Source organism: Salvelinus fontinalis, chromosome 31 (assembly GCF_029448725.1).
Source record: "Salvelinus fontinalis isolate EN_2023a chromosome 31, ASM2944872v1, whole genome shotgun sequence".
Classification (NCBI taxonomy): Eukaryota; Metazoa; Chordata; class Actinopteri; order Salmoniformes; family Salmonidae; genus Salvelinus; species Salvelinus fontinalis.
This window is the reverse complement of record NC_074695.1, coordinates 14825541-14848910: the sequence shown is the minus strand read 5'-3', so window position 1 is coordinate 14848910 and position 23370 is coordinate 14825541. Positions and strand designations below refer to the sequence as shown.

Sequence of the window (23370 nt, the reverse complement as noted above, 5' to 3'; positions counted from 1 at the left end):
GACAGGCCGTCTGCGCGCTCGAGAAACGAATAAAGGACAGAGAGGAGGAGATGGAAACGCATGGTGCTGAGATATTCTGTATAGCTAAAGGTAATGTGTCACCCAATGAATTACTAGACTATTCAAAATAAAATACAAATGCACTAATTGTAAGCTAACTGTAAGATGCCCTGCACAATCAATGAACCAGCAGCATCGCCTAGGGCTATACGTCCTCTCCCAGACTCATGTTGGAGTGTAGCATCAGGTAACCAGTCCATCCAGTATGCATAATAATACAGTCCACACTCAAAGGCCATTACTCAAATTAGTTACATTTTGCAGTATAGGCTAGACCAATTATGTACCAACGACATCTTAAATCAGTTGTGTTGTATGTGTTTCTGCCATTTGTATGCGGTCGGCTGTGTATTGTATAATTGCACAATCGTAATTTTAATTCAGGTTTTTCTTTCAGTCTTGGGCTCATAAGCCTATGCATATGCATCAGCTCTAATATGGTTGTGAGTGTTTTGAATGAATCATCACCTTAGAAAGCGCTGTCCATTTCGTTGTGTTAGGCTTTGAAACAACATCCACAACAACCATGTTTTACACGGTTTCAACCTGCTGTTGAACTTCCTTCTTCAAATTGATCATCACAGTGAGGTGAGTTTTTAAAGTACTATGGGTCTACTGTGTTGATGATAAGTGTTTGATTGTGTTACAAATCAGCCGGGCTAGATAATCTGGACCCTTTCTTTCTAAAACTATCTGCTGAAATTGTTGCCACCCCTATTACTAGCCTCTTCAACCTCTCTTTCGTGTCGTCTGAGATCCCCAAAGATTGGAAAGCAGCTGCGGTTATCCCCCTCTTCAAATGGGGGGACACCCTTGACCCTAACTGCTACAGACCTATATCTATCCTACCCTGCCTTTCTAAGGTCTTCGAAAGCCAAGTCAACAAACAGATTACCGACCATTTCGAATCACACCACACCTTCTCCGCTATGCAATCTGGTTTCAGAGCTGGTCATGGGTGCACCTCAGCCACGCTCAAGGTCATAAACGATATCGTAACCGCCATCGATAGGAAACAATACTGTGCAGCCGTATTCATTGACCTGGCCAAGGCTTTTGACTCTGTCAATCACCACATCCTCATTGGCAGACTCGACAGCCTTGGTTTCTCTAATGATTGCCTCGCCTGGTTCACCAACTACTTCTCTGATAGAGTTCAGTGTGTCAAATCGGAGGGTCTGTTGTCCGGGCCTCTGGCAGTCTCTATGGGGGTGCCACAGGGTTCAATTCTTGGACCGACTCTCTTCTCTGTTTACATCAATGATGTCGCTCTTGCTGCTGGTGATTCTCTGATCCACCTCTACGCAGACGACACTATTCTGTATACTTCTGGCCCTTCTTTTGACACTGTGTTAACAACCCTCCAGGCGAGCTTCAATGCCATACAACTCTCCTTCCGTGGCCTCCAACTGCTCTTAAATACAAGTAAAACCAAATGCATGCTCTTCAACCGATCGCTGCCTGCTCCTGCCCGCCTGTCCAACATCACTACTTTGGACGGCTCTGACTTAGAATATGTGGACAACTACAAATACCTAGGTGTCTGGTTAGACTGTAAACTCTCCTTCCAGACCCACATCAAACATCTCCAATCCAAAGTCAAATCTAGAATTGGCTTCCTATTCCGCAACAAAGCATCCTTTACTCATGCTGCCAAACATACCCTTGTAAAACTGACCATCCTACCAATCCTCGACTTCGGTGATGTCATTTACAAAATAGCCTCCAAAACCCTACTCAATAAATTGGATGCAGTCTATCACAGTGCCATCCGTTTTGTCACCAAAGCCCCATATACTACCCACCACTGCGACCTGTACACTCTCGTTGGCTGGCCCTCGCTTCATACTCGTCGCCAAACCCACTGGTTCCAGGTCATCTACAAGACCCTGCTAGGTAAAGTCCCCCCTTATCTCAGCTCGCTGGTCACCATAGCAGCACCTACCTGTAGCACGCGCTCCAGCAGGTATATCTCTCTAGTCACCCCCAAAACCAATTCTTCCTTTGGACGCCTCTCCTTTCAGTTCTCTGCTGCCAATGACTGGAAAGAACTACAAAAATCTCTGAAACTGGAAACACCTATCTCCCTCACTAGCTTTAAGCACCAGCTGTCAGAGCAGCTCATAGATTACTGCACCTGTACATAACCCATCTACAATTTAGCCCAAACAACTACCTCTTTACCTACTGTATTTATTAATTTATTTTGCTCCTTTGCACCCCATTATTTCTGTCTCTACTTTGCACTTTCTTCCACTGCAAACCAACCATTCCAGTGTTTTTTTAGTTTTTATTTTACTTGCTGTGTTGTACTCACTTCGCCTCCATGGCCTTTTTATATTTTTATTTATCTATACATATATCTGTTTGCCTTCACCTCCCTTATCTCACCTCACTTGCTCACATTGTATATAGACTTATTTTTTTTCTCTCACTGTATTATTGACTATATGTTTGTTTTACTCCATGTGTAACTATGTGTTGTTGTATGTGTCGAACTGCTTTGCTTTATCTTGGCCAGGTCGCAATTGTAAATGAGAACGTGTTCTCAATTTGCCTACCTGGTTAAATAAAGGTTAAATAAAATAAATAAATAAAATAAATAAAAAATGATGTGATTTTCTCTCTGCATTTGCATTGATGCCAGAGTGGTTAGAGGGACAATAGAGCCCTGAGTACCAGGCCATTAGGACCTGATGGTAGTTAGGAAGTTGGGTACTACCAAAGCATGTCCAGAGTGCATAAAATGAGATTACTGTGTCTCAAAGGTCACATGGAATTTTACTGCAGTCATAACTGCTGGTGTGATGTTAATATGGTCCCTGCAACAGCCTAGACTCAAACCAATGTCTACCTTAAAGAGGCCAAAAAAGATCATCAAGGACAACAACCACCCGAGCCACGGCCTGTTCACCCCGCTACCATCCAGAAGGCGAGCTCAGTACAGGTGCATCAAAGCTGGGACTGAAAAACAGCTTCTATCTCAAGGCCATCAGACTGTTAAACAGCCATCACTAACATTGAGTGGCTGCTGCCAACATACTGACTCAAATCTCTAGTCACTTTAATATTAAAACATTTGATGTAATAAATGTATCACTAGTCACTTTAATTAACGGCACTTTATATAATGTTTACATACCCTACATTACTCTTCTCATATGTATATACTCTAATCTATACCATCTACTGCATCTTGCCTATGCCGTTCGGTCATCACTCATCCATATATTTATATGTACATATTCTTACTCATTCCTTTACACTTGTGTGTACAAGGTAGTTGTTGTGAAATTGTTAGATTACTTGTTAGATATTACTGCACGGTCTGAACTAGAAGCACAAGCATTTCGCCACACTCGCATTAACATCTGCTAACCATGTGTATGTGACCAATAACATTTGATTTGATTTGATATAATCAGTGGTTAGGCTGTTAGCTGGCCAAATGTATGCTACCTGAAAAATGCAATACTGTTAATATAACCGTGGGTTTTCAGTGAATTTATGTAAATCACAAAGCTCATCTGCATTTCCTGTGGTGCAGGAAAATTCTCAGTAACAAAAGAGTGATCGAATTAAGATCCAAGACCTGTCATTTATTGATCTGTTTGATAGAAAAGCTGCTTTCTGAAATCCCAAATATACTGTGTATGAAAGATATACTGTCTATGCTCCTGAGTGGCATAGCAGTCTAAGGCACAGCATCTTAGTGCTAGAGGCATCACTACAGACACCCTGGTTCGAATCCAGACTGTATCACAACCGGCCGTGATAGGGAGTCCCATAAGGCGGCGCACAATTGGCCTAGCGCCGTCCGGGTTTGGCCGGTGTAGGCCGTCATTGTAAATGAGAATTTGTTTTTAATTGACTTGGCTAGTTAAATAAACATTACATTAAATAAAGAGTACTCAGTAGATAAACCAAAGTCTGGCTGAGTCTACAGAGGCTTTCTATGATCATGGTGTTGTAATGTTGTGCACCCAAAATGGCACCCTATTCCCAATACAGTGACCTACTTTTGACCAGAGTCCTATGAGTCCTGATAAAAAAGTAGTGCACTAAATAAGGAAGAGGGTGCCACTTTAGACACAGCCCCACTCCACTCACCCGCGATGGACAGGACGACTACGACCGTGTCGAACACGTTCCAGCCATTGGTGAAGTAGTAGTGGCGCAGGGCGAAGAGTTTCAGGACAAACTCGATGGTGAACGCCACGATAAAGATGAAGTTGACCCAATAGAGGATGTTCTCCGTCTCATCCGACTGGTCGTCTGTCTCCACCATCATGGTGACCATGTTGAGGCAGATCAACATCATAATGGAGATGTCGAACACTTGCTGGGTCACAAAGTCAAACACCAACCCTTGGATATAGTTCTGTGGAGACAAGGAGACAACAACAAGGCACCATGCACACACACAAGTACACATTCAGAGACACACACACACACACACACACACACACACACACACACACACACACACACACACACACATACACACACAGTACACATGCAGAGACACACACGCGTACGCATGCAGAGACACACACACACACGTACGCATGCAGAGACACACACACACACACACGTACGCATGCAGAGACACACACACACACACACGTACACACGTACGCATGCAGACACAAACACACAGACACAAGAACAACAACAGCAACAACACACATTTTGTTAATCGAAGGGAAAAACTGCCACAATGGATTGAAATTCCTATTTCAGCATTTCAGTGTTAACATAATACACAGTGCTACGTCAACAATGAAATACTGAAAATACTGATTTCAATATGTTGTGGCAGCACAGGAGGTTGGTGGTACCTTAATTGGGGAGGATGGGCTCGTGGAAATAGCTGGAGCGGAGATATGGAATGGTATCAAGTACATCAAACCCATGGTTTCCTTGGTTTCCATGTTTTTGGTGACATTCCACATACTCCATTCCGGCCATTATTATGAGCCGTTCTCCCCTCAGCAGCCTCCTGTGTGTGGCAGTGTTCAACACCATACAGACCTAGCCTGGTCCCACACTCTAAGTGTGGAGCTGGATAAACAAATATGGAGTGATTTTTACTGCTAATAAAGTGCATGAAAAAGCCAGGCTAAAAAATGCCGGGAGCAACAGCCAACCTGTGGTCTGGGAATGGGTTTCTGGGGCTTCTTTGAACCCAGTTTCTTCATGGCGTTGTAGTACTTCTTCTGTTCCTCTGTCATGAAGATGTCCTGACCTCCAAAGTAAAGGGACACACAAACATTTGGTTACAACCCACACCTAACCCTAACTAACCCATGGTTCCCAAACTCAGTCCGGGGGACCCTAAGAGGTGTATGTTAAGTGGTTTTTGCCATAGCACTACACAGCTGATTCAAAAAAATCAACTCAATCAATCAATCAATCAATCAAGTTTATTTTATATAGCCCTTCGTACATCAGCTAATATTTCGAAGTGCTGTACAGAAACCCAGCCTAAAACCCCAAACAGCAAGCAATGGATAATGTCAAGCTCAATGTCAAGCTTTGATCTTTTGAATCCGCTGTGTAGTGCTGGAGCAAAAACCAAAACGTGCACCACCTGGGGTCCTGAGGAACGAGTTTGGGAAACACTTCCATAACCCTAAAGAATAGGGACACACACACACATTTGGTTACAACCAACCCCAACACCATCCCTAACAAATGAGCCAAACCCTAACCCCAACCTATAATACAATAGACCATTATTGTATGCTGCACTTCTACATGTTTAGAGCAGTATTCAAACAGTGTAAATAACTACATTCAACTGTTTTACTTTCAAACAGGGTTGAGGTCAAATCCATTTCAATTTCAGTCAATAAGAAAGTATTTCCACATAAGAAAAGTCCACATTTTCCTAATTGACAAGCATTGAAGTGATTTGGAATTGGAATTTCAGTGTACTTCCTGAACTGACTGGAATTGAAATGGAATAGACCACAACCTTGCTTTCAAATGTCATTGAGCGTAACACTTTATATACAGGAATAATGCTTTAAAACTTGTTATTGGCATGTATGAGCCTCGATGTTTTACAACAAGGTGTATAATATGCTATAGGATTTATCAAAAAGAGACAGGAGGAGGAGGAGGTAAGAAAATGGGTCATATCTTTTTCTTCTGTTGGTTGAAGTTGTCAATGATGACACCGATGAAGAGGTTGAGGGTGAAGAAGGATCCGAAGATGATGAAGATGACGAAGTAGATGTACATGTAGAGGTTGTCTTCATAGATGGGCTGGTCCTCCACCCTTCTGGAGTCTATGGCTGCGTACATGATGTCCATCCAGCCTTTGAATGTCGCCTTTGGCGACAAAGAGATCCGATTAACTAAATACCAAAAATACACATTTCAAACATAAATCTGATGTGTCCTGTGGAAAAACAGAAATGTGCACAGAGAGAGAGAGAGAGAGAGAGAGAGAGAGAGAGAGAGAGAGAGAGAGAGAGAGAGAGAGAGAGAGAGAGACTCACCACTTGAAGCAGAGCCAGGTATCCGGCGCCAACATTGTCAAAGTTGATCTTGACATTCTTCCACCTGACCTCAGTGAAGTTCTGTTCAATGAGGGCCAGGCACTGTGTCTTGTTGTTGACCTGGCTGGCATCAAAGTACTCCTCTGCTGTCTGGTTGAAACAGTAGTAATACTTGCCCGCAAACAAGTTGACTCCCATGATACTGAAAATCAGCCAAAAGATGAGGCAAACCAGCAACACATTCATAATGGAGGGGATGGCTCCCACTAGGGCGTTGACTACCACCTAGACAGGGGAGACAGGAGGACAGGACAGTGTGAGAGATTCAAAACATACTCCATGATGATACCTATCAACCTCCCTCAGAGCAGCTGCATACTGTCATGGCATTATAAAGGAGAAAGTCGCAGCAAAAACTAATTTGACATGTACTATGTTCCATTATCGAGTCATATTACAAATTGTGTTTTAACGTTATTTTGATACATAACGTTGTATAAAGTATAGTATAGTTCACTGGTTATAATTAGACTAGAATATTTAGTATGTTTGTGTATATTGTAGTACAGTGCAGTATAGTACATCATTATTATAGTATAATATAGTATAGTAACATATAGTATAACAGTGAAAGAGTATTATCAGTTCTGTTATAATTACAATGAATTGTATTTGATCTGATTGAGAACACGACTAGGACTGCCCAAGGGGTCTGCGCATACATACATACATACAGACATACATACAGACATACATACATACATGCATGCATGCACCCCACTTTCCTTTTGAGATCATATAACTGTCTTAAACTAATTGAACCACAACTGTTTTGCCATGCCAGTATGCAGCCTCATCTTCTCCCAAACATTCACCACCCTCCCTTCCTCCCCTTGTCCCTTTCCCTAAAACACCTCCCACCCAGACGTGATGCAATGGAAAGCAGTTTTATCCATAGGATGCATCCTAAATGGCACCCCATTCTCTATAATGTATAGTGCATTACTTTGAGCAGAGCTCTATGGACCCTGGTAGAGCCCTGTGGGCCCGGGTAGAGCCCTATGGACCCTGGTAGAGCCCTGTGGGCCCGGGTAGAGCTCTATGGACCCTGGTAGAGCCCTGTGGGCCCGGGTAGAGCCCTATGGACCCTGGTAGAGCCCTGTGGGCCCGGGTAGAGCCCTGTGGACCTGGGTAGAGCCCTGTGGGCCCGGGTAAAAAGCAGTGCACTTTCTGCTAGAAAGTAGTTAACTATATAGGGAATAGTGTGCCATTTGTTTGAGACGAAACCCATAGACTGCTTCCCACCTCCATAACACCCACGGCTAGCCCCCTTTACAGTTTCTATCTCCGGACCGACCGGCCCTTCCATACACTGATGTGCATTAAGCTCAGTGTCGTAGTGCATAGTGGGGTTGAACGCTAGCTCACAGTGTTAGGCAGGCTAACCTGACTAGACCAGCAGCTGTCAGGCACAGCTGAGCTGAGCATGCATGTCGTCTGTTTTTAGCGGACAGACTTGGTTTTTGGAGCCATATTCCCTCCTTGTATACAGACAGGCAGACAGAGAGCAGACTGAGCTTCAGGAGCAGTGTTCTCTCAGCAATGTGCAGGACCCTGCATTGATTACTTAAAGCTACAGTCAGTGGGAGCTGTTCAATGGTCATTTTAATTCTTGATATTTACCCATTGGTTCTTGGAAAAACATGACTTGCACAACTGGCTGTCTTTATCATAACCTAAAATGTAGGTACACTCTTCTCTTACAGTTAAACATGTTAGTGATGACATCATCGATACTCTCCTCTCTACAGTATGTGTATTATTGGAAGCGTTAAGTACAGGCCTTTGACTGTTCCTCTTGAATGATTATGGAATATGGAGTTACTGGCTGCTAACTGGCTGCTAACTGGCTGCTAACTGGCTGCTAACTGGCTGCTAACTGGCTGCTAACTGGCTGCTAGGGCACTGGGGTTGGATAAACACCATACGGCCACAAAGGGAACCTTCAGGTTGTTGGGTGCCAATTTCTTTCTGTGTGAGTAACCCAAAAACAGATTATAAAAATATCTTAGTGAATTGAACTGAATTAGAATACAAACAAGGCACATGGGCTATTCATTGTGCTTGGACCTCTAATAATACATGTAAGAATCTGTCATGAAAAATGCAGGAGCTGTAAAGAGAAAGCTACCTTTTGAGAGGAATGATCACAATGCGTAGAGTTAGCAGTATACGGCATCATGACAGTAATGTCACACCTCCCACCTCTCATATACGTAGGATCTTAATTCAAACTCTTTTTTGTTGCTGAGAATTGTTCTGCACAGCAGGAAATGCAAACGTGTAGTGAAGGTTTTAAAAGGCATCTAAAGTTTGTAATTTCCAAATTAAAATGTCAGATTAGATTTGTCTTAATGAAAAATGTATCAACCCTTACAAATAAATTATATTAATTATAATCTACATTTCTTGTTACTGCAGGATTATTTTCCTTCTGTAGCAAACGGGCTTGAATTAAGTTCCTACATCTGTAGGAGAACACATCACTGCACACATGCTGAGAGAATGAACTACTTGCCGAGGCGGTAGAATTTGACTTGTTTCAAAGATTCAAAGTGTTCAAGGTAATATTAGCCATGCATTATATAATAAAATGGTTCATGCCTTATCAAAATTCAAAAACCTTATCAAAACAATGAGGGAAAATGGCTTTCAAAAGTTCATAATGTGCATCTGCAATTTGAGTACATGCGTGTTGTTACATGGCATTGTGGTGCAATTTCAAGAACAGTTCAAATCGATAAACAAACAGATAGAGAAATGTTTTGGATAGAGAGATAATCGGCCAAAAGGTTTATTGTCTATATGTTATATATCTATCAGACAAGTGGATTTGACCCTTGGGTATCTTTGGACACAACATTTAAGAACAGTCAAGAATGGATTGTGTAGAGTTAGAACTCAGACCTCTGTTCTAAGAACTCAGATATCTGTTCTGAGGTTCTAAGAACTCAGACATCTGTTCTAAGAACTCAGACATCTGTTCTAAGAACTCAGACCTCTGTTCTAAGAACTCAGACATCTGTTCTAAGAACTCAGACATCTGTTCTAAAGTTCTAAGAACTCAGACATCTGTTCTAAGAACTCAGAAATCTGTTCTAAGAACTCAGACATCTGTTCTAAGAACTCAGACATCTGTTCTAAGAACTCAGACATCTGTTCTAAGGTTCTAAGAACTCAGACATCTGTTCTAAGAACTCAGACATCTGTTCTAAGAACTCAGACATCTGTTCTAAGAACTCAGACATCTGTTCTAAGAACTCAGACATCTGTTCTAAGAACTCAGACCTCTGTTCTAAGAACTCAGACCTATGTTCTAAGGTTCTAAGATCTCAGACCTCTGTTCTAAGAACTCAGACCTCTGTTCTAAGAACTCAGACCTCTGTTCTAAGAACTCAGACATCTGTTATATGGTTCTACGGTCTGTAATTCAGGATCTGTTTCCTGCTAATGTGTCTGCTGCAAGTCTGACATGATGCAGCTAGAAGGTATTTTTTAAATACATTTTAAGTTAATAATACAACAAATATTTTGTGACTAAACATTAAAATGCAACCAAAGACTAGAGTGAAAGCTCATTAGAAAATCTGTAGTAACACAAGTGTGAGGATGACTTGGCGACTGTGTCATTCTTGTACATTGCATTGCTCAAAAGTAACAATGAGGCTACAAAGCAGCATAGTAACAGATAAAGCATTTAACAAGAGACTATAGGCATTCAGGTAGGTAGGTACAGCCCATTGCATCATTGCATGTTAAGCATAGCAATATATTCAAATGATAGCTGTGTTATGCTGCTCGCTCCCAGAGCTGTTGACTTGCATTGGCTTCCTCCACCACACAACCTTCCATGACCACAGCCAGGAAGCTCAAGTCAACAAGAGTTCTCAACATTCTAACTCTCCAGAATCTCTTTCATTATTATGGTTGTCGGTGTCATCTCTCCATTCTCGTAATTCCCTATCCATTTATTTACCACTTTGATTTGTCAATTTTCCTTTTAGGTAAAAAATAAAAAAAGGCTAATCAATTGATGAACATACAGTAGACAACATTGTATTGAATTGGTAAGTAAGTACAGACAGGATCTAATTATATTGTGTTTGCTTTTTCACTGCTACAAGTATTAGCCTACTGGGCCACCGTCACCTCCTACCACACTCCCATTGATTGAGATCATTAATAGGGGTAATGCAATGTTTGACTACAACGTTCCTTTAAGAATGTACCATGATTTTTCCCACCAAAATATTATATTGGAATTTTGACCAGTTTAGCCGCCATAGAAACAGAATGCTTCTAATTCTACGCTAGTCTCATCTCTGAGCAAAGTGGACAAACCAGACTGTCATGTAAACGTGTTGTGATGTGGACTCATTCATAAGTATAGTAGTAAACAACCATAAAGCCTATCCAGGGCCTAAAGGTTTTGTGATGTCATCAGCTCGTATTTGCAACCTCATTGTCATATTTTAGCCTGTGGATATTTTGTATGGATGGGAACTTCAGCATGAATGGAAATGTCAGTCAAATTGATGATTAGCTAACCTCTCCTGTAGCGTATTAACGGTGGTGCATGGCACACGTCTAGTCTACCACACCTGGTTTGTCATTTTTGGGACATTATGAAGAGGAAGAGGTGACATGCTCTGCGACTGTCTAGGGGTTAAGAAAGACTAGTGTTGTCCTAATGTGGTCCTAATAGGTTAATATAATATCGGCCCTGCTGCCCACCCAACCCAACTCACTCCTCTATTATAAGAAAATATAAGATTTAAGATACAATATAAGAGAGTGCTCCAGTGAGCTAAACAATGTTGCCTCCCAGAATCACTTCCTGTGGGAATGGAAGGCAACAGGAAGCAGGAAGTAGGAATTAAAAGCTAGATTGAAAATGACAAAGGTTAAGACAACAGGATTCAAATATCCTATAACTCTTTGCAACTATGGTCCCAAATCTGTAACGAAGTTGTCTTAACCTGTATATTTTCGACCTAGCGGGAGTGGAAGGCAATAGGAAGCAGGAAGTAGGAAGCTCTATAAGACCTGCAGTATGGTTGCTATGCAACGTGTCGTGTTATGACATGGGGACAGTAATGCCTTGTGAGATGGCAGCCTATCAGCATATTTCCTAAGCTTCTGACTTAGGGTTAAGAAGAAGACAAACAAGCTAAGATACTGAATCTGGTCCGCGTTTACTTAAGACGTATCTGGCCCACAGACCGGCAGTTTCAGGTGTCTGGTCTACATTGAACTAACTGACATGACTTAACCGATCTCTGCGATTCAGCCCTTAAAGATCTCAGTCATTTAACGCAAAGTGATGATCACAAAGACACAGGCAGAAGCTTAGCAAATATTCCACACCCACAACAATGTGAGTGTGGAGTGTATGTGTGGTTTCTTTCTCAGTCCCGGACAAGCAGGACACAAAGAGGAGCAGACAGACTGAGACCTGCTGCAGGCCCAGCAGATCTACTGGGTCAGGATGGAGTGAGCAGTGGAAGGGTAGGAAAGGCAGGGTGGAGGTTGGTGGTGGAGGACTAAACTGAGGTGGAGAGGGTAGTAAGTTCAAACCAGTCTAAGGATGGGGAGATGGAAAAGGACTACATGGGATAAAGATATAGTGGAGGATGACAACAACCAGGTGGGGTGCAGGTAGTGGTAGGGGAATTGAGAATCAAAGAAGCAGAGATTGAGAATCAGGCCCAATGAACAGCGAATTGTTGATTCAAATGCTTTATGAAATGGTATGTAGTTTGGCTTTGTTTACACAGAGCTTTAACTAATAATAATTTCAACTTATCTCTCGAGCCAATCATTAAAACCCCAAAAATAATTAATTATTTTTGTTTTTATGTGATGAGGCAGCTTTGTTTTTATGTGATTAGGCAGCTTTGTTTTTACGTGATGAGGCAGCTTTGTTTTTATGTGATGAGGCAGCTTTGTTTTTATGTGACGAGGCAGCTTTGTTTTTATGTGACGAGACAGCTTTGTTTTTATGTGATGAGGCAGCTTTGTTTTTATGTGATGAGGCAGCTTTGTTTTTATGTGATGAGGCAGCTTTGTTTTTATGTGATGAGGCAGCTTTGTTTTTATGTGATGAAGCTGCTTTGTTTTTATGTGACGAGGCAGCTTTGTTTTTATGTGATGAAGCTGCTTTGTTTTTATGTGATGAGGCAGCTTTGTGGCATATTCCTCTAGTTCCACTCTCTATTTTATTTTTTATTCCTGTAAGTAGTGGAAATTCAGAAAATATCAATTAGTATTTAGATGTATTTTTTAAAGATTCAATCAAAACCAGGGAAATAGTTTCTAATGGTATTACTGTATCACTTTGTAGCATTAATGCGCAACATTCCTTCACACTCCCAGCTGCATCATGATGTGTATATATAAATAGTATGTGACGTATGGTAAAAGATGTGTGCATGGAAAGGGGACTTCTTGTCTTGGCTAGTTTCCTAAAGTTAATATTTAAAAAAGTCCCCCAATAAATTAATTTTGGAATGTTTTTTGTCATAAAAAAAATTGCTTGGTTACTTTTTTATAATATTTCACTTTCTAGCATGCTTTAATACTGTTGAATGGGCATGCGTAAGGATCAGCTACTTAGCTTTAGGATCTTACCCTCATCCCTTCAAAACGTGACAAGGCTCTGAGGGGTCTCAAGGCCCTTAGTGTCCTTAGTGATTTAATAGGACCTAGATCCGAGTAGCCCAGTGCATTAGCTACCAGACTGATTATAGACACCTACACACAAACAGAGAAGCAAAAGAGGTTCCAAACTGTTAGAAGTAGTGAGAAAATTCTCTAAAGGTAGAAGAGACTCAGACGAGAGCCCTTGGAGCAATAGGACTGGCATTGGGTGGAGAGAGTTGCTTGACATACACACATAAATCTATATGCATGTATATACATGTATAATATTGCATTTATATATGTATATACATTGAGAGAGAAGGTCAATGTTTAGTATAGGTTTTATGTGCGTAGTGTTTTAGTAGCAGTAAAAGGTAGACTGCGGGAGGAGGGTTTGTTTCTGTTATTTTAGGGTAGATGGGAGAAATGTGACAAACTCCTTTGTACCTGCAAAGAAACTTGTGGTTGAGAGAGAGAGAGAGAAAAAGAGAGGAGGGAGAGAGAGAGAGGCATAAGACAAAGGGGAAATAGGCAGAAAAGTGTTGCCATGGCACACGACTGATTCAATACAAATACAGACAGACGGGCGAAGGGGACCAGGGAGCAGGAGGAGGAGGAGGAGCAGGTGGAGGAGGGAAGGAGAGAGATTACAACCTGTAAAAGTTCATATTAAAACCCAACAGACTTGTAGAACCTTACCCTGGCCCCTCTAACATTGTCTCTCCATGTCTGTCACTCTTGGCTGAGGCATAATTTCCAATATAATCTAAGACAGACAAACTAATGGAACGTAAGAGAAAGAATACAGGTAAATATGTACATGTAGGTCATTTTGTTTTGACAAAAATCATCTTATCATATTCACACAGCATTAGAATAAAATAGGAATGTCACATACAGTCATATACAGCTAACCACACACTGACAGTAGTAAAGGGTTGAGAAAGGGGGTTAGAGGGAGATTGGACTCAGTAGTTATTTGGCACTGGATGGTACTGGAAGGACCACTGGAGAGACACTGAGTACAGTAGAATTACACACAGGAACAGTTAACAGCACACAACCTCAAAGAAACGGTGCTTCTCCCCCACTCTCACACACAATGGCCCGATCCCAAATCAACCCCTAAACGATGCCCTATGCACTTGTGAAGAACTGAGAGGACTTGACAGGGGTAAGTAATACTGTTTAATGCTCCGCCTTGCTCCCCACTCTCACGCACAGTACAGCAGCTGCCGTCAACTAGGCATCACCGTCTACATAGCGGGCGGAGGGTAACCTAGCGGCTAAGAGCGTTGGGCCAGTAACTCAAAAGGTTTCAATTCCTGAGCTGACTAGGTGAAAAATCTGTTGATGTGCCTTTGAGCAAGGCACTTAACCCTAATTGCTCCTGTAAGTCACTCTGGAAAAGAGCTTCTACTATATGACTAACATGTACATCCTAACAATGTTACATCCTCATTGGACCATAGCTCTTGGATAATCCCTGTTTTATCCATGGAAATTGAATAGGAACCCTGCAACTGAGTTTAAGCATCAGTTTAAGGGGCTAGGGGCATGTGGTAAGGGGGCTATTGCAGAGTGGGAAAGTATTGGCGACTTCAATCAACCAAGCAGCAATGATTTCAATGGTCTTTAACCTTTTACTGCAGTGGGCTAAATCAGAGTCACACAGAGTGTTTCTTGGTAGTCTTAAACAAATCTACTTTGAAACAAAATTATACACCTCACACACATGGTTATGGGCTTAAAAAATTGAAAACACCTGTACCATGTCAGATATAGTGTTGAAATGTATTTTCAGTTTGCGTTCCAATAGTACACTTTATATACATCACAGAAGACTGAATTATAACAAAACTGTTTGACATAGAAACACCAGATTTTCTGTATAAAAACAAAAAAAAGTTTAGTAATTATGAAAATCTGAAAACTATTAACAACATTTCACCCATGAGGCCACTAGGGGCGATTTGGCCATTTGACTATCTATATAAGGTCCCACAGTTGACAGTGCATGTCAGAGCAATGCCAAAAGGCACTTAAAGACTCTCAGACCATGAGAAACAAGATTATCTGGTCTGATGAAACCAAGATTGAACTCTTGGCCTGAATACCAAGCGTCACATCTGTAGGAAACCTGGCACCATCCCTACGGTGAAGCATGGTGGTGGCAGCATCATGCTGTGGGGAGGTTTTTCAGTGGCAGGGACTGGGAGACTAGTCAGGATCAAGGAAAAGATGAACAGAGCAAAGTACAGAGAGATCCTTGATGAAAGCCTGCTAAAAAGCGCTCAGGACCTCAGACTGGGGTGAACTGTGAACTGTCACATGGAATGACGCTGGAGAGACAAAGCAGGTACGGGGAGTCAAACATTTAATATAGAATGGACATGGAACAAGACAGGAACAGCGTCAGCAAACGAGTAACACAGACAAAAAACAATTAATGCAGCAGTGGGGAACAGAGCAAGGGAACTGACAAATATGGAGGAGGAAATCAACAGGTGATGACTGAGTCCAGGTGAGTCCAATTTCACTGATGCGCGTGACAAGGGAAGGCAGGTGTGTGTAATAGATGGCAGGAGTGCGTGATGCAGGGCAGCCCGGCGCCCTCAAGCGCCAGGGGAGGGAAGAGCAGGAGCAGACACCAACAGGACAATGACCCTAAGCACACAGCCAAGACAACTCAGAAGTTTCTCTGAATGTCCTTGAGTGGCCCAGCCAAAGCCCGGACTTGAACCTGATCTAATATTTCTGGAGAGACTATCTGTGCAGCGACACTCCCCATCCAACCTGACAGAACTTGAGGGGATCTGCAGAGAAGAATGGGAGAAACTCCCCAAATACAGGTGTGTGAAATTTGAAGTGTTGTATGAGGTATTGTGTGTAGATTGATGAGTGGGGAAAACATTTTAATCCATTTTAGAATAAGGCCGTAACGTAACAAAATGTGGGAAAAGTCAAGGGGTCTGAATACTTTCCGAAGGCACTGTACACTACTTGCCAGCATCCCAAATGGCACCCTATAGGGTCCATTTGGGACGCAAAGCTACACTACAGGCCCTTCTAGCTGATGTAAGCTAAAACACACAACCAGAGAGAGCGAGAGAGAGAGAGAGAGAGAGAGAGAGAGAGAGAGAGAGAGAGAGAGAGAGAGAGAGAGAGAGAGAGAGAGAGAGATAGGGGCCTATACAGTAGCCTCAGGCACAATTGGGGGTGAAGCACCATGAGTCTGTCAAGCAGGGCCTACAGTGACAAGAGGAGAGCAAGGCTAGATTTCACTTAATTCATCAAGTAAACTGAAATTCAAATGACAATTTTCCTCATTAATAATTTCAGTTTACTTCCTGAATTGAAATAGAATTGACCCCAACCCTGATGTGACTAAATGGCACTACAGGATCTCATTGACTCAACATTACAGATTAAGTCCATCTAATAGTTCTTAGACCTGGAAACACCAAAAGGTTCTCCCTATCTCTCTCACTGCCGTTGTTCAGGTGGTGAGACTGGGAGAGTGAGAGCACCAGTTCCTTAACAAAGTGAAAACAGTAAAACACAGTAAAAACATGTGAAAGCACCTCCAACCAGACAACCAGACCATACTGGTCAAACTCACTCAAAGAACACAACATCAAAAGCTGACCAGATAGAGGGGGGATTCTAACAAAGGCTAAATCTTTATTTTGATTGAAGGCCATTAGCGGTACTACAGTCTATGATAATGTATATACTTTTTGCAATGGAAAACTACTCATTCCAAATGATTTGGTCATAGCTAAGGACAGCGGTGAAGCTATCAGCATGGAACTGATGACTGGACTCATGACTAACGAGTCATCTCTGGGTTATTATGTCGGTCAAGGGCCCCTGAATCTCCAGGTCTCTGTATGAATTGCATTTTACACCTATGATTCTTTCAGATTCTAGCTAGATCAATTATTTTAGTTGAGGATGTCCCATTTGTTAATAATCAGTTTAGCTTTATGATAACTGTCTATTCCCGGCAGGCTGTTTCATCAGGGCGATGATCAATTGATTGATGGAATTTATTAATCAGCCAGTAGCCAGCCAGGTATATTAAAAAAACTATCAAGGATAACACAATGAAGTCACTATAAAGCAGATGTCAAATAAAGATTTAGCCTTTATTTTTACTGTCACAGTATTTGGGGTATTTGTCACCTTCAGCCTCAGCCTGAACCCTTGGAGTGCCCCACCCCCTTATAGGTCAAGGGTTTGGCCTGTTGTGTGGGTGTGGCAGCCCTCAGCGAATCAGCGTCGAGCTCTGCAAGGCAAGGCCAATCACACCTCTGGGCTGTGATCCAATGAGGAACAGTGGAACAGAAACAGAAAGAAAAACAAAAAGACAACGGAAACTAAAATCAAACAGAACAAAAAGAACATTAAAGAAAATATCCAAATGTCTGTAAACTAAAAGTATGGATGGATGGATGCAGCCTCATTCCACTCTTATATAACGACTCCATCCCGACACTTGACTGGCTACTAAAGATGTAGGATCTTAATTTGATCACCCTGTTGATGCAGGAAATGTAATACTTGTAGTGTATTTGAGGTTTAAAAAGGTTACTGAAGTTTGTCATTTCCAATATGAAATCTCAGACTTTATTTTCCCGTATGAAAAATGAATCAACCCCTACAAAAATATCCATGAACTATAATTTGCATAATAATTCTGATTTCCTGTTGCTGCAGGATTATTTTTTATTTTTCCCCCTTGGTTTGTGCTGTGGTGGAGATCTCTGTGGGCTATACTCGGCCTTGTCTCAGGATTGTAAGTTGGTGGTTGAAGATATCCCTCTAGTGGTGCGGGGGCTGTGCTTTGGCAAAGTGGGTGGGGTTATATCCTTCCTGTTTGGCCCTGTCCGGGGGTATCATCGGATGGGGCCACAGTGTCTCCTGACCCCTCCTGTCTCAGCCTCCAGTATTTATACTGCAGTAGTTTATATGTCGGGGGGCTAGGGTCAGTTGGTTATATCTGGATTACTTCTCCTGTCTTATCCAGTGTCCTGTGTGAATTTAAGTATGCTCTCTCTAATTCTCTCCTTCTCTCTTTCTTTCTCTCTCTCGGAGGACCTGAGCCCTAGGACCATACGTCAGGACTACCGGGCATGATGACTCCTTGCTGTCCCCAGTCCACCTGGCCTTGCTGTTGTTCCAGTTTCAACTGTTCTGCCTGCGGTTATGGAACCCCTACCTGTCCCAGACCTGCTGTTTTCAACTCTTAATGATCGGCTATGAAAAGCCAACTGACATGTATTCCTGATTATTATTTGACCATGCTTGTCATTTATGAACATTTTGAACATCTTGGCCATGTTCTGTTATAATCTCTACCCGGCACAGCCAGAAGAGGACTGGCCACCCCTCATAGCCTGGTTCCTCTCTAGGTTTCTTCCTAGGTTTTGGCCTTTCTAGGGAGTTTTTCCTAGCCACCGTGCTTCTACACCTGCATTGCTTGCTGTTTGGGGTTTTAGGCTGGGTTTCTGTACAGCACTTCGAGATATTAGCTGATGTACGAAGGGCTATATAAAATAAACTTGATTTGATTTGTACGGCACGACTAGCATCGACGGCTCTAGGGCATGGGGTACATTGTCTATCAACCCGTAGAGGGGACACTAACTATGTGGAATACTTTAAATATACAGTATACAGTACATATAGGACTTAGATTAGACTGAGGTAGAATTTGTTCTACCAGAATCAACACTAAAGGTCCTACTGTACATGATAAAGCACAATAACTGGAACAAGTTTTACATTTAATTTAGAGAAAAAAGGTTGTAATGAATTAAAGTTGATTATTCTGTAGGGTAACAATGTCATTCTAGATGCATCAAAAGGAAGTCAATGTTTTAAAGAGAGATGGGAGTAACATAACATACTATTTCTGACTATGTCTGATGAATCAATACAGCCTATTGAACAGTCAAACATACCGGGACTGTGAAGACCAAAACACAACATGATGACAAGCTCTTTCAAGCTGCAGGTGGCCGTCATTTTCAGTTCATTTCGAGTCTACATATTGTATGGCCACCGTTCATCGACACCCAGCAGGTGATCGCAAACACACCGTGGCCACCCTCTGCTTTTGGCAGTTGGTCTTTGCGGTGTGCCTGGGCTATAACTGTAAAAACGGGGCAACAGTGTTTGATTTCAGTGATTGAGAAATGGGTGGGTCAACTATATGTAATCATAGAATTACATATAGAATCATAGAAGTACATATAGAATCATAGAATTACAAATATAATCATATAATGACATTTAGAATCATAGAATTACATATAGAATCATAGAATTACATATAGAATCATAGAATTACATATAGAATCATAGTGTCTCTATGGGCTCAACAATCACTAGAACATACATATACTTCTTTACTTCCTGGTTCCCCCATCATGGTGTCAATGACTTGAATAGGTAGTCACGTTTTAGTAATTATATTTCGATGGTTAGATAGAACTCCTGTCAGAGAGAGATGGTTTGGGATGGACCATACAAACGGTGTGTTGAAGACTGTTGAGAGGTGGTTAGTTCAAGGACAGGGTCAGAGGTCAGAACACACAGAAGAGTGCTTCTTAATCTTTCCAATGACAAGGTCAGTAATAACCAAAGCCATATCTGGCCATGGAAGTAGGAGGTATTCCATCCATCACAGATACAGTGCAGTCAGGGGATTGGATCATAGCTATGCAACATTACTCCATGCCCCTGCTGAGGTGTCAACTTTGAAGGCTGAATGAATTTCTCAACCAGTTTTTTATTTTTATTTTTTATAATTACTGTCAAAGCAACCAACCCCAATGAATTATCATTCCCATCATTTCAATGGTCCTGAATTAATTTAGAATGTATGAATCAATTTAGAATTAAAGAATGGAATTAAAGAAACTCCACTGTTCCACTCCACTCTGTCACAAAAGGGACAGAGAACGACCAATAACACTGAGATTTAAAAAACATCTAGAACTGTAGACACACAGTAGATTACACTGTAGACAGGTCAGAGACAGGTTAGAGACAGGTCGGAGACAGGCCGGAGACAGGCCGGAGACAGGCCGGAGACAGGCCGCTGGGGACAGGTCAGAGACAGGTTAGCGACAGGTCAGAGACAGGTTAGAGACAGGTCGGAGACAGGCCGCCGGGGACAGGTCAGAGACAGGTTAGAGACCGGTCGGAGACAGGCCGGAGACATGCCGCCGGGGACAGGTCAGAGACAGGTTAGAGACCGGTCGGAGACAGGCCGGAGACAGGCCGCCGGGGACAGGTCAGAGACAGGTTAGAGACAGGTTAGAGACAGGTTAGAGACAGGTTGTAGACAGGCCGGAGACAGGCCGCCGGGGACAGGTCAGAGACAGGTCAGAGACAGGTTAGAGACAGGTTAGAGACAGGTTTTAGACAGGCCGGAGACAATAAAAAACACATACCCTTTTGTTGCCGAGCATGGCTTGAATATGTCGATCAATAATCTTGGTTATTGATTGGCCGATTCTAATTTGTGTTGCTGCCTAGCTGTCAGCATTCACATTCCAATCTCAACGTAATCAAATTTGAATAATTTGTCTCACGTTGTTATGTCATAAAACAATATAATTGTTTACTATTTGCAGATGATGGGAAACAGAGTGCACAATTCCAGACTTAGTTGCAAATGAAGGCACATTATATCCAAACTCACAAACAGAAAATTGCTGTTCATATTCAAGCATCTCAGATTGACAAGAAACCAAGTAAACACAGAGAGAGAGAGAGAGAGAGAGAGAGAGAGAGAGAGAGAGAGAGAGAGAGAGAGAACGAGAGAGAGAGAGAGAGAGAGAACGAGAAAGAGAGAGAGAAAGAGAGAGAGAGAACGAGAGAGAGAGAGAGAGAGAAAGAGAGAGAGAGAGAAAGAGAGAGAGAGAACGAGAGAGAGAGAAAGAGAGAGAGAGAGAACGAGAAAGAGAGAGAGAGAGAGAGAGAGAACGAGAAGAGAAGGAGAGAGAGAGAAGAGAGAGAGAGAGAGAGAGAGAGAGAGAGAGAGAGAGAGAGAGAGAGAGAGAGAGAGAGAGAGAGAGAGAGAGAGAGAGAGAGAAGAGAGAGAGACAGAGAGAGAGAGAGAGAAAGAGAGAGACAGAGAGAGAGAAAGAGAGAGAGAGAGAAAGAGAGAGACAGAGAGAGAGAGAGAGAGAGACAGAGAGAGAGAGAAAGAGAAAGAGAGAAAGAGAGAGAGAGAGAGAGAGAGAGAGAAAGAGAGAGAGAGAGAGAGAGAGAGAGAAAGAGAAAGAGACATTGCTTCATGGAGATGCAATAGGTGAGAGACATAGGTTCCCTACAAATGGATGGACTACAATATGGTTCTAGAATACATTTCAATGTTCTCTTGAGATATGGATATTGGATATTGTAGGATTGATGTATCCTACACTTTCTGTTAATGAGAATATCATATGTCCTCTCACCCATTGCATAACATGAAGTTATTGTTATTGTTCATATCCTATTCTATCTATCCTCTCCTCCAAACCCTACCACACCCTGTCAGACTACGTTAGGGATCACTGTACAGAATACCCCGAGAAACAATAACGTGACACTTTGTGACTGAAAGCCCACCTTAGACCCTATAGTGTGTTATATGGACTATACAGGGCCTGTTTTAGATCAAAATATGTGTTTTTCATCTTATCTCTACATGGCAGGCAGTGTTTAGGTGCTTTATACAGACTGTACACAGTGCAATATGTTCCTTCAACAGGGTGTGGTTGAAGAGCCATAGAAATATAATTGACTTGAATAAGGAAAAATACCCATTCTAGGAATTATATTTCTATGCTCCTAGCTTCCTATCCTGGCTTCTAAAAATGGCTATCAAATCTACCGTGAAGAGCCAGGAAACGTTACTTACATCGACGATGAAGAAGTCAAGCCAGCACCAGGCGTTGGTGAAGTACTTGTGGAATCCGTAGGCGACCCACTTGAGCAGCATCTCCAGGATGAAGATGTAGGTGAACACACTGTCGGCGTATTCCAAGATGGTCCTGATTGTCTTCCTCTGCTGGATGTACACATCCTCAAAAGCCTGGTGGGGGGAAGCACATACATGGTTAGCTCTGGCTGAATTCTTTTTTGGGGGGGGGGGGGATTAACATGCTCAGTGAATAATTGATTGATTGATTTATTTGATTTGACAAATCTAAAATACATAGCCTAGAGTTGCCTCAGCCATGTAAGTACAACAATGAATACATCAACAAACGTTGAGGGTAGGGAACACAATAAAGTCAACAGGCGATTTACATTAAAAGTATTGGAAATGTATACAACAACGGTACTGTTGCTAAATCATTACTGAAAGCAAACATTGTTCATTAAAAGCATGGAGCATTGATTGCACAATACCCTCCCTGCTCATTTGACTTCATGTCTGAGGACAACAGAAATAGATTCCCCCTATCTTATCAGGTAAATGGTACAGTCTATTAGATCCCCTCTCTGATGAATGGTACAGTCGATTAATCACAGAGAGAGTCAAGCTCAAGTGTCTCAAATGGCACCATATTCCGTATGAAGTGCACTACTTTTGACCAAAAAGGCAATAGACTGCCTTTGATGCTCCTGCCTGGCCCCTCCCCCCACCCTCCTTAGTACAGTGACTGGCTGTGATGCTCCTGCCTGGCCCCTCCCCCCAACCTCCTTAGTACAGTGACTGGCTGTGATGCTCCTGCCTGGCCCCTCCCCCCACCCTCCTTAGTACAGTGACTGGCTGTGATGCTCCTGCCTGGCCCCTCCCCCCACCCTCCTTAGTACAGTGACTGGCTGTGATGCTCCTGCCTGGCCCCTCCCCCAACCCTCCTTAGTACAGTGACTGGCTGTGATGCTACTGCCTGGCCCCTCCCCCAACCCTCCTTAGTACAGTGACTGGCTGTGATGCTACTGCCTGGCCCCTCCCCCCGCCCTCTTCAGAGACTGGGCCTGGTGACTGCACTACTCCCATGTCTTGTTCTAGGTAGAGAGAGACAGCCCTTAAAAAGACAACCTTCTCCACTCACACACTAGTCGTAGCTGTGTGTGTTTATGTGTG

General features: G+C 42.4%; 1 protein-coding gene across 4 annotated transcripts in view; it reads right to left on the bottom strand.

The window, feature by feature from the left end:
• Nucleotides 1–23370, bottom strand: part of LOC129829621 (sodium channel protein type 8 subunit alpha-like) — a 109642-nt gene that overhangs the window by 11275 nt on the left and 74997 nt on the right. For all 4 annotated transcript variants that reach the window (XM_055891419.1, XM_055891421.1, XM_055891420.1 and 1 more), the window contains 6 exons: nt 22195–22368; nt 13260–13382; nt 6570–6854; nt 6208–6399; nt 5211–5315; nt 4171–4441 (listed from right to left, as the gene is read on the bottom strand). In XM_055891419.1, coding sequence (XP_055747394.1) covers nt 4171–4441; nt 5211–5315; nt 6208–6399; nt 6570–6854; nt 13260–13382; nt 22195–22368 — 1150 coding nt within the window. The remainder of the gene's footprint in view (nt 1–4170; nt 4442–5210; nt 5316–6207; nt 6400–6569; nt 6855–13259; nt 13383–22194; nt 22369–23370) is intronic.